Source organism: Crocodylus siamensis, chromosome 6, assembly GCF_052110815.1.
Source record: "Crocodylus siamensis isolate JL-2025a chromosome 6, ASM5211081v1, whole genome shotgun sequence".
Lineage (NCBI taxonomy): Eukaryota > Metazoa > Chordata > Crocodylia > Crocodylidae > Crocodylus > Crocodylus siamensis.
In genome coordinates this window covers 3,613,404-3,625,792 of record NC_143400.1, presented here as the reverse complement: position 1 = coordinate 3,625,792, position 12,389 = coordinate 3,613,404, and the positions used below count along the sequence as shown (strand labels likewise).

General features: G+C 46.1%; 1 protein-coding gene across 4 annotated transcripts in view; it reads right to left on the bottom strand.

Moving 5' to 3' along the window:
- Nucleotides 1-12,389, bottom strand: part of CAPN1 (calpain 1) — a 40,934-nt gene that overhangs the window by 8,375 nt on the left and 20,170 nt on the right. For all 4 annotated transcript variants that reach the window (XM_090054976.1, XM_090054977.1, XM_090054978.1 and 1 more), the window contains 8 exons: nucleotides 7,269-7,402; nucleotides 6,971-7,139; nucleotides 5,111-5,194; nucleotides 3,235-3,320; nucleotides 2,708-2,782; nucleotides 1,142-1,302; nucleotides 268-443; nucleotides 83-94 (listed from right to left, as the gene is read on the bottom strand). In XM_090054976.1, the coding sequence (XP_089911102.1) occupies nucleotides 83-94; nucleotides 268-443; nucleotides 1,142-1,302; nucleotides 2,708-2,782; nucleotides 3,235-3,320; nucleotides 5,111-5,194; nucleotides 6,971-7,139; nucleotides 7,269-7,402 (897 nt within the window). The remainder of the gene's footprint in view (nucleotides 1-82; nucleotides 95-267; nucleotides 444-1,141; nucleotides 1,303-2,707; nucleotides 2,783-3,234; nucleotides 3,321-5,110; nucleotides 5,195-6,970; nucleotides 7,140-7,268; nucleotides 7,403-12,389) is intronic.

The following is a 12,389-nucleotide window of genomic DNA, read 5'->3' as shown; positions in this document are numbered from 1 at the left end:
GCAATGTTATCCTTGCCAGAAAGCATAATTTAAATGCACATTACCCATGCTGAGCATCTGTTGAATGAATTGTCATACATACCTCAGCAGGAACCTGCAGAGACAGAAATAAAAGTCAGTGAGTTGCAAAGAATCTCATGTTCTATCAGCCAACAAGAGAAAGACAACTCAACCATCATCTTCTGCATTCCCATAACTGCAATTTCAGATATTCCTGGATCAGGGAACTCTGGAGAAAAGGGATTGTGGCAGTGCCTTTTTATTTACCTCGTAGACAGCAAAGCCAATGGTCTCCATGTCCTTCCCAAATCGCCGTTCCTTGCGACGATGCTTCTGCATGAGTGCCAGGAGGAAACTGCAGCCCTGCTCTTTCCCGTAGTTATTGTCATCATCATCCATCTCTTCTAGCCGGATTTTAAACTGAGGGTTGATCCAGAATGTGGCTGAAAAGTGGGATCAGGAGCGGAAAGGAGTAAACTAAAGAATATGGTGGTCGGTAATGGACTGGCAACCTTTATGACCAAAGTGTTGACAGTTATTCATAGCTTCATATCAACCATAAAAGTAAGTATCCATTAAAAAATAAGGAAACTCTCCTTGCCAGTTTTTCGCAGGCCTGGGTCTCTAGAGTAGCTGTGTCAAACATACGACCTGCAGGCCAGATCTGGCACACAGACTCTCTGTCCAGCCCTCTGGGCTACTGGTAGGCACTGAAAGTTGGGGAGGCCATGCTCTGCTGTAGAATTCAGAACCCTTTGGCCCCACAAACATGGCCATTAGTAGCAAGTTTGGCTCACTTCTGTTGCCCCAGACCCACTGTCCTGGCCACCACTCTCACTGCTGGCAGATCCTCCAGGCCTGCAGTGGTCACTGCAGCTGCCCTCATGCCGGATCAGCCCTCACACCCACAAGAAGCCCAACAGTCTGGATCCAGGCCAGGGTCCCAGATGAGTTGGACAGCTCTGGTGTAGAGCATGTTGCCAGTGAATTAACAACATGGCCCCCAGGGGGGTGGAAAAATTGTCACATCTCAGTATAAACTGCTCTAACAACCAATGGCAGACTAATTTGATACAATTATGGCATCCAGCTGGGCAAGGGCTACAACGTTAGAGCAACATGCAACGTTGCCTGGTCTTACCTGGAAAGTTCCTGCAGCCCCCAGCTGTGCTCCCACGCCGCCAAGTGCCATCGTAAAGCACCGTGTTCCACTTGCGATATCTCTCTGATTGCAGCGCATCTGGGGTTAGGTTACAGATCTCCAGGCGGGTGAACTCTCTCAGAAAATCCTGGAAAGACATCCTGTGAAGAAAAGTCCAGCAAAATAACCTAGGTGTCGGTAATAATATATATGCACACAGGACAAAAATCTCTCCCAAAACCCATGGTGCTTTCAATGATTGGGCTTTCTGGAGGCTCCCAAAGTCTCACAAAGAATGGAAATCATTGTTTCATTATACCACTTTGCCAATTCATGCCTTTTGTCCCTTGTTTGTAGGTTATACACAAATTAAGACCTTACTGTTTTGGATTTATTGCTTCCTCCAAATCCCACAACCCTTCCAACTGTTTCAAAAGCTTTCATAATTGTTGATAGTCTATAGTAGCACTGTTCATTATCTTATAGGACCCAATTTTATAGGGCCAAATCCTCAGATAGTATAAATCAGCCTGGTTGCATCGCTTTCATTGCTACCCTGATTTACACCAGTTGGTACAGCAGGTCAGCACAGTTCTGGGGCATGAGGGATACAGCCTTCAGCAGTACAGACCAAGGGTGCTGACAGACATGCAGCTTCCTGGTCTAATTTATGCGCTTTACAGAAAGCACCACGAGTTAGACTGACCCTCCCAACCCAACAAATGTCCACTGTTGGGTAGGGAGGATGGAGAATCAAGCTCCTCTTTGGAGCTGATGGAGCTGATTGAGAGAGGCTGTGTGTCTGCAGCCTCTTCCCTAGCCCCACCCCCTCTCTCAGCTCTGGTGTTGGCTTGGGATGGGAGGGGAAGGGGGAGAAAGCAAGGGATGGGAAGTCTGTTCTGGATGGGAAGTCTGTTCTGGGGTTTGCCCAGCCTGTGCTGGAATGGTGGTGGGGGAGGCAGGTGGATTGGAGGTCCATGGGGGGGAGGGGGCTCCAATCCACCTGCCCCACCCTCCAGTGCAGCCTGGGCAAACCCCAGACAGAACTCTCTCCTGTCCCATCCTGAAGACAGCACCAGCCCACCCCCAGGCAGACACTAACAGAATTTAATGAAGGTGCTCTGCTCTGGAGTGCCTTCATCTGAACCCTCATGTATTGGGCATTTTTTAAAACACTCTGCAGCCATGCTTTCCTGTCAGTGCACAGCTGTAGAGCACTTGCAGTGGCTGATCATGTGACAAAACATCACTTCTGTCAGTGCCCCAAGTTATTCTGGTGATTTTTCCCTGTATCAGATGACTATGGGCAGCCACATGCCAATCCCAAGAAATGTGAGAGGCAAGGATTTTTTGAGGTGATCTCTTTTATTGGACTGATGATGTAGTTGGGATTAAGTTAGACAAGCTTTTGAATGCAAAGACATTTTTGTCAAGTCTCACAGAAATACAGAACTGATCTCAGACAACATTGAGATCCAGGGGTGCGTATGTGTGTATAAAACCCATTTTAAGCTTCCTCTCATGAATCCCAATTGACTTGGAGAGCGCATCGCATTTTCTACTTACCAGAACTCTCCATCTTCCATTTTGACCATTAGCTGCTGTCTCACAGATGACTCCACTGAGTTCCACTCAGAAGAACTGCAAGGCAAAACAAATCAAACATACAATGAATCTGAAAGCTTGAATAACTCTTCAAATTTGGGGGAGTGCAAGTGCTTAATGGAGCAACACCAATTACAGACAGAGCTAATCAGCTCACGTCACTTAGTATGAAAAATATTACTGTTACTGGCTTCTGATACATGATCTTGATTGGTCACGCTATCATTCAGCAGTTTGTTTTTAGTTTCACAATGGATCTCTGCTGTAGAATCTTACATGTACTACTGCTTTGGTAAAAAGAAACTTGAGATGAAGCTTGATTGGTTTGAAGTGTTATAACGTGGTTGCCTGTGGTAACCTGTGTTGTCACAACCTGTGTTCTCATTCCTGTGTTCTCACAACTTTCTCAAGCAAACACCATGAAAACATTTTATGTAGATGGCATCAGGGGGTATTTTTCTCTTCCTGCTCTTAAAATCAATCCTTACTTGTCACTCCAGGGTCCAGTCCACTCCACTTCTCCCCATGGGTTCCTCATTCGAATTAAATTAATAGTCTGCCCCCGGTAGTTAACCTGCAATCACCATAGATGCCCTGTGAGACCACAGCACATGCTTCTTGGAGTATTTTTAAAAGCATAACAAGCGGTATGAGGAAGGGGGAAGAAAGGGTGAGAAACTCTGAATGCAAAACAGCCTTTGCATTCTGCAGTGTGTCATGCAAAACACAGCTGTTGTTGCAAGGGATGCTACAGAAAACAAATCTAAAAATGGTTCACACAGCAAAACAGCTCTTATCCTCAAGGTCTGCACGTAGACACACTGCCGCACGCTGTTGTGTAAGGACTGTTACAGTGGTTCTTGGGACATTACTGGCTGCAATCAGATCTAAACAATTCAAGCTAGGAAGGGTCTGACCTTACTGGAGACATTGTTTTTGAGAGGCATTGTCAGGCAAACCAGACCAGCATTTAAGGGTTTGTTTTGAAGGACTTTTATGAATATTATAAAGTCTGAATATTATACAAACGTATTTCCGAGAAGATGTTTAGAAAGGAAACGTAGAACAGCACTGGGTTTTAGAACAGACGAGACTCGTTTCATGACCTTAGGATCATAGGAAAGTAGGGCTGGAAGAGACCTCATGAGGTCATCTAGTCCGGCCCCCAGCTCAAGGCAGGATCATCCTGATAAAACCATCCCAGCCAAGTGACTGTCTAGCCTGCCCTTGAAAGTTTCCAGGGATCTGGGTGGTGGGGAATGCATGTACAGGCAACCCCCACTTAACGCTGTTTTGCTTAGCGCTATTTCACTATAACGCTCATTTTACATTGATACCTGATTCCACTTAGCACAGCGAGTTTCGTTATAACGCTCACGGTTGCCATCTTGGTTTGTCAAAAACTTTCAGTTTCCCTTAATGCTATTTCCACTTAATGCTTGTTTTTTGCGAACCAATTAAGAGTGCTAAGCGGGGGTTGCCTGTAGTCATTCTGAAGTGAATGGAACTCTAAAAATAACATCAACTTTGATCTTCCTAAAATGTTACCAAGTAGTACACAAATGTGGATTTATGCAGCATATGTGATCATACAAATAACTATCCAGGGTAAAAACTGTTTTAAGTGATCACCCAGAATTACTTTATAAAAAAGAAGACAGTGGCTGTACCTAGCTCTGATTTGTGCAGTGTTAACTTAAACCAGTTAGTTGCTGGTTGAAACACAAAGATGCTTCTTGCAGAGTTATGATCTTTTTATCCCAGCACACATCTGTAAAACCATACTATGGGCATGTGGCTAAAACAGTGTGTGGGAGAAAGGTGGCTACTGTTTCTCATGCACAGTAGCACATGTTGGGTGAGATTAGGCCATTAGCTGATGGTCCCCTGTTACATCAGACAGAGATACAGGAAGTTCTCTGGTTGTTTCCTACAAAGCAACCATCTTGCAACAAAGTGCATACATGCCACTAGGATCTGCTGGAACAGCTCAGGTTGGGCACCGAAGCAGGAATACGCCCCTCTGCTGTTTGACTTCATCCAAGCCTGATGACTTCATGATAAATAGCAATTAGGATTCCTTCCAAGGGGCCTGCAAAACCTTCCTGGCTGCCACATAAAGCATTATCTTTTATGAGTGTTTTCCCCAACATACTCTCAGACAGTCATTGTTCCAACCCACAGCCTGCTGCTCTGGGATTGGGACATATCATTATTCTCATCACACAGGAAAGTCATTGCGAGGTCACCTGGAGACAGAGTTGAGAGCAGAACCCAGGGTGATACTGTTTGCCTTCAAACTACTGGACAACAACTGCTTGCCTTGCAGCTCTTAAGAGAATATTTAAGACAGGAAGACTTTACCTGTTTGGCACCCGTGACTGAGTAGGCATGCCCCTTCACCAGTTTTTTGAACGTAACAGACTCCATGTCAAGAACGCTTGAAATCTAAATGAAAAAAGCCAACAAGAATGAGTGTTCAAGGCAGCAGCGGTTTTTGCCACCCTGCCTAAGAGGAAAGCAGATGGAAACTCAAGCTCGGCCTCTACGCAGAGTGTAAAACTCAGCTCATAACAGCAGGATGATTCAGCCTCGTACACAGAGTCAGGGCTCATCCCTTTAGGAGCCCTGACTCTCACCTGCAGTTGGATTACTCATTCCCAGATACTCGTGGCCTGTTGGCTACCCTCTCCTTGATTCTGATTTCTTCACACCACAGAGAGAGTTCCTTGGCTTCATACGGGACTTGCAGGGAAGCAGCGGCTGTCTGCTCAACACTTCCTACCCTGGAGCCAGGCTAGAACAGATACGCCACCTTGAATCAGTGCCTTGGACCACTGATCCTGCCTCTCATTTGACACTCAGCCTGGAGACCCTGAAACACGTCTAGATTAAGGGCAGCATCCTAGTGCACGTCAGCACCTTTCACCAGAGCGCACATATGTCCAGGCTGGCCCAGAATGCCAGAAGTCTCCCTCTGCATGCAGTTTAAGTGCCTTTGCCATATGAGCTGAAAAACTAGATGCAGCTATTTTCCAAAAATCTAGAGACAAAGGCAGGGAGACCCCAGGAGTCAGACCTCAAAGCAAAATCCCAGCCTGAAGGAAGGATGGTTTTTCAGAGCACTCTGTGCACATGCTATAGCAGCAGTTCTCAACTTTTTTCCAGACTCAAGGTACTTTTTGTTAGGCTTGAGGCACCTCTTGGAAATTGCCAGCTCTTAGGTTTTCTCTTGTTTTTTGACGATGGAAGAAAGCAAGACCACAACAGGTTAGGATGTTTGCAACACTGAATTCTTATTTGAAATCCCTGCGTTTATCTTGCGAATCGCATTTGCACATCTAACAGCGCTAGCATTGCGTGGCACCCTTGAAACAATCTGAAGGTATCCAAGAGTGCCGCAGCACCCTGTTTGAGAATCATTATGCTGTAGCCTAGTGACTCCAACCTCTAGATGGGGAGTGAATTATCAGATGTGGGATTGTATTTATCATTCTTTAGAAATGCAGTGCTTCTGAAATGTGACTTGAGGCCTTGGGAATCCTGATATGGTGCCGATGTGACTTAGCATAAGATGAATGCTGCCTTTGTCTCCAAAGGTTCAAAGTCGTTCTGGAACACGGTTCCCTTTTTCAAATGAATTTGGATTTGAGAGCCTACTGGGGACCCTGCCAACAACATGATACCCAGAAGTAATATGGCAAGGCCTGGTAGAGCTGGAGGGCCAAGATGACCTTAGGAGCTGGTTTTGGTGGTGGTCTTCTGGGTATTGGTCTTTTTCCTTTGGTGCATCACTTTGTTTCTGAGGGCCCTGCCACACATTCAAATTAAAGCTGGATAGAAACCAGCTATAAAGTTACACCTTTTCAGGGACTAATTTTTACAGCTGGTTGGCTCTTTTTTAGTCTGGATGGGCATTTTTCTGGCTTGATAATTACTTTGCGCGTGTGACCGGTCTTACTTTGTATGTGTAACCAGTCTAATTTATTGCATGATTAACCAGTTCATTGCATAATACATGTAAGATGTGGCAGGGGCCTGAGGAATGCAGTGCACCCTGCCAAAGGGCTGGCAGCCAAAAGACTGTTAGATCAGGGAGGCCCTTGGGGACTCTGAGCAGTCCCCAAACACATTCAGATAGCCTGAGATTTACTCCCTTCTCCTCTCCCCTCCCTAGCATCTCTGCAAAAAGGATTGTGCTGACCCTACAAAACAAGAACTCACATCAATGGAGCAGCCAAGCAAGGACCCCTTCTCCAAGGCTTTCAGAATGATCGCGTAGAGGTTTCTGGGGGGTTTCCGAAGCTCATACCATTCAGTGACGCCCCCAGTGAAATCTTCAAATCCCTCTGAGGTGCTTCCTCCGGAGAGGGCTTCATAGCAGCCATTCACCCTGAACACAAAAGAAGGCAGAGTGTTAAAGTTTTCCCATTCCCAAAATGCACCTGGGTTACCTAAGAAACACTGACCAGCCAAGAGAAGCTTACACACAGCAGCAGTGGACATGCCCCAACCTACTTACTTGGCGTAAGCTTTCTCCAGCAGGGCACTCCAGAACTCATTACCCTCTGCCGAGTGCACGAAAAGCAGCTTGCCGTCCTTTGTCGGGAGGTAGTCATCCACCACGACATCCACCCATTCCCCAAACTGCCAGATCTGCAATGAGGAGAAAGAGGGAGATGGATGCAAAATGATCGTGAGAAACAAGCTGGGTTTTTTTATATCAGCCTCATCACTGTAGCATTGTCCTTAAAGTACTTCTGAAAGGCATCTCATTAACAGCCAGCCTGCATGGTTCATTGCATGGGTGACTGGTGCCACCTTGGGGGGGGGGGCACATGCCCCCCAGCGATGGGGGACGGTGGGGGTTCCCCCTGGCCAATATTGCTGACTGGGAAGCAGCCACAGCACCCCCAGAAGTGGCCACAGCGCTACACCTGGCACTCCCATGCCCTGGCCAGCACCAGTGCTCCTGTCTGCTCATCGCCTAAGCGGGAAGCGCAACTGGTCAGGGGTGTACCAGCACTCTCAGGGGCTGAACGTGTACCCCCATGCACCCCCTATGCATTGCCACTGGTTCATTCTCTGGCTCTCAGCTTCTCCCCAGGGGAAGAACGGTATGCACTGTATCTATACCATCATGGAAAATACTACTGAGAGGTTCTTACAAGATAAAACCTTTGTGAAAGGATAACCATCATACCACTGTGTAAGCACATGGACCCTGATCAGATAAAAACACTGCCAGCTAAGCTGTAGCCAGAGCTATTCATCCTAGAGGGTCAAGAATGCAGATGCTATAGCAATGAGGATCATGGTTTTTGTTCAACTTCCTGAGTGCTCCCAGGCACAGAGATTTGTGGAACTGCCCAGGCTCACCTGCTACTGCTGATGCGCAAAAGCAGTTGCCATTACCCCCATTCAGGTTTGCAAAGCAAAAATGTGATCAGTGGCCTTCTAGTTAATGGGCTAAAGGGACAGGGAATCTCAGGCCAACAGTAGGGTAGAGACGCACCTTATAGAACAAGTCCGGGCCATAGGCAGATCTACAATTTTAAAAAGTGGGGGGGGCAGGGATGCAAGTGGTGTGGTGTATCATCACATTTAACACAACATATTGGGGGTTGGCCTAGATGTGACCTCCTGAGGTCCCTTCCAACCCTCATTTTCTATGAGTCTATGGTATTTTTGTCTAGGTAAAAAGAAAATAGAGGCTTCACTATAATATGTTAGGGGCCTAAGACTATATTAGACAATTTAAGATCAAAGTAAAAAAAAAAATAACTTCATTAGGACATCCATTAATTTGCCATATCATCTATTATGTATAGAAACATAATAAACTAGGCAAATATAATGAGATGTTTAGTCCTGTAGTCATCAGAATTAAATGGAGCTCTTTTTCAGACTGAGAAAATCTTGCCAATTTGAGCTTCACTGAAAGTTTATTTTCACACCTGAGTTAAGGTTTTTAGCTGGAGTTAAAAACAGTCTGAAGGTTTGTGAAACGGGAGCTAGGTTACCAGAAGCTGCTAACAGACAGCAGCATTGCAAAAGGAAGAATAGCTTAATTAGTGGAACCATTTTTAAAAAAGGAGAGGGAGTCATTAGCACCTGTGGAAAGAGGAGTATAGAAGGAATCAGGTAAATTATACTGAGCCATGAAGTCAAGTGACTCCCTCATGGCTGCCTGAATAGAAATGCTGTTGCCACTGCCAGGCAGCTGGTTTTAAACTTGAGGTGGTCCAGTAATTTAAGGGGGGTGCAGCTGCAACCCCCTGGATCTGCCCCTGCATGGGGCTGCATCAAAAAGGCCCTTGGAGCTCCTCATTCATCTGGAAATTTGATGTTTTGGGGCGGGGGTGGCAGGCAGGTTTCCTGGAGCAGTTATGGCGTTTCCTTCCTTGGAGGTTTTTAAGCAGAGACTGGACAGGCATCTACCTGGGATGGGTGAGGAGCAGCGACCCTCTTGCATGTGTGCAAGAGGTTGGACTAGATGACTCTGGAGCGCTCTCCCAACCCTATGGTTTTGATAGTAAGTTAGTTTTTCTCCCTTTCCTTCTTTGCCCTGACCTCAAGAATTCTCCACCCTTTTCCATGCCCTCTTTGCTTCTCTTCCCATTTAGCTAATTCGTTTTAGACTCAGGTCACCCCTCATTAGATTTGAGGCAGCCTTTGGAAAATGCCAGCTCTTAGTTTTCACTGGGTTTATTTGTGACTACAAGAAAATAGAGCAATATTTTCCTTGGCAATGAACACAGAAAGACCACAACAGGTCAGAATGATTTTAAAACTTCGGACTACTCTTTGAAGTCTCTGGGTTTATCTTGGGAATTATATCTGCACACCTAACAGTACTAACATTGCATGGTGCCCTGTGACACCCTTGAAAGGATCACAAAGATCAAAGGATCATAGTAGGAGCGTTGCCATCTAGTCAAGGGAACTGATTCTTCCCCTCTATTCAGCACCAGGGAGGCCATATCTGGAGTCCTAGGTCCAGTTTTGGGTCCCCCACTACAAAAAGGATGTGGAGAAATTGGAGACAGTCCAGTGGAGGGCGACAAAAATAGTGAGGGGGCTGGGGGACATGACGTGTGAGGAGAAACTGAGGGAACCGGGCTTCTTTAGTCTGGAGAAGAGAAGACATGGGGGACTGAATAGCAGCCTTCAGCTCCCTGAAGAGTGGGTCCAAAGAGGCAGGAGCTGGACTGTTCTCAGTGGTGGCAGATGACAGGACAAGGAGCAAAGGGCTCCAGTTGCAGAAGGAAGTTTAGGTGACTTATTAGGGAAAACTTTCTCACTAGGAGGGTAGTAAAGCACTGGACGAGGTTACCCAGAGAGGTGGTGGAAGCTCCATCCTTAGAGGTACTGAATCCCCGCTAGACAAAGCCTTGCATGGGATGATGCAGTTGGGCCTGCTCCTGCTTGGAGCAGGGGGCTGGGCTAGATATGACCTCCTGAGGTCCCCTCCAATCCTCATTGTCCATGATTCTGAGGTACCCCGGGGTGCTGTGGCACCCTGGTTGAGAATCACCAAGCTAATCCCTTTGTAACTAAACCCAGCAGAAAGAAATGCCTGACATCACATTGTCTGCCTTGCATGAGTGCTCATCCCTTCCCCCTACTGTGCATCTACCACATTCTCCCATACAACGTGCCACTTTCCCCCCCAAAAACTAGGTGGTAGAAATTGGAGTGTGCATCATATCTGAGGAAATACTGTAAGGGCAATTTCTTCTGCTTACTAGGGAAAGCAGAAGTAAAGTCTGGACCGGTCTATAGGGAGCAAAACAATGAGCGGGCTAGCTCCCTGGCTGATGCTACTCAGTGACAGACTACAGGGAAAGCTCTTTTTTTTTTCTACTCTGCCTTTCATACACAAAGCTCATATTATAATCCAGGGTGCATTGTATGTGAGAAAATACAGCATTTACATGGTAAGCAGAGACTGTCTGCTACCCTGTGTTTGTTCAATGCCAGTAAAACAGGTCCCACAATGGTTGGTCATTAGCTACTACCACCATAACCACGACTATTAAAAACACTAAGCATATATAGCTTTTGTGAACACACAAGGCTTTCTCTATTTTTAAGAGCCTACTCTCCCAAAGAGTTGATTGGCAAAAATTAAATGTGTAGTTTCTCTTTCTCTCTTTCTTGCCCAGCGAGACTCCTAATCGATGCTACTTCACTTTTCAGCATGTCTGTGCGGCTCAGTCCTCACAACAGCCTAACACAGCCCACAGAAACTGGCTGCGCTCCAGATCAGTTTTAACAGTCAGCACAAAAAGCCCCACAACAGTTCAGTTCCAGGCTGCCCAGATGCCAGGCCTGTCACTGAAGTCAGCCTGCCTTTGTTCCATATGGGCAGGAAGTCAGCATAGGAGGAGGCACTTACAAAAAGTACCACAACATTTCAGCAGTTTGTCTGATGGGAGGCAAGGCAGCAGGCCTGGTGTCTGCTTTTTAGTTTATTCAAGGACCCTGACACTCTGTGATCTTAGGCAAAAATCAATCAACCCATTTTAGGTATTTCTCAGGCATCTAATTTGCAGCCAGTGAAGCAGGTGCACACCATTCAAATAATTTAAAGACATGGAGGAACTGTTACCCCACACAATTAGAGAAGAATTATTCTGTTACCAGTGCATGTGAACAGGCTAGTAAGAGGTTTACATCCCCATTTAACAAGTGGAAATTTCAAGACGGGGCATAATTATTGTGGCAGGATGCTGCTGTGACATTTTCTAAGGTGATCTTGTTATATCAGTATCATCATATTGAATTTCTATTTATATTAAATATAGGGATTTGTTTCAACACACCTTGGCTGGACGATCTGGTATTAAGACAGAAACTGAGTCAATACACGTAGCATTTTATACTTGCAAAATGCTTTGCATACAGAGGTCTGCTGTATAATACAGGCCCCACCTTCTCCCCATTACTCCACATTGAACATAATCATTTGCCTAAGACTAAAGCATCTGTTCATGAGGTTTTCAAAATGAAAAGCAAGCAACTTTCTGGGAGAGGAAGAATTCACTGCTTCCCCTGGGAGCGGTCTGATCATTGCTCAACCTGGCTGCTACGGACTGGTGCTTTATTTGCGATTTTGTTTGCCTGGCTTTTGCTCTTGATCTGCCTTTGTCTGCCAGAACAAACATCCCTCCACTACCCAAGCGAAGGAACTTATACACCAAGTCACCTCTCCATTTCTGTTTGGATCAGTTCCCTGTGAGTTACTTCTTTAAGCCCTAGTCATTTTGGGAGCTGGGATCCAAACCCGATCCTGGCTCCTAGTGCTATATGGTTACAGCAGCACCCAGCTGTTCCAGCCGGGACCAGAGCTCTGTTGTGCGAGATCAGTGGTCCACAACCTTTTTAGACTCAAGGCACCCCGGGACAGACCGGAACCGCCCCTTGGAAAATCCCAGCTCTTAATTGTCACTCTGTTAACTGCAGAAAAATAATGGGACACTTTTTCTATGACAAAGAACTCAGAAAGACCACAACTATAGATTTCTATGTGAAATCTCTGGGCTTACTTTGTGAATCATGTTTGTAAACCCAACAATGCTAACATGGTATGGCAGCCCCTGACACCCTTGAAAGAATCTCAAAGCACCCCAAGGGAGCT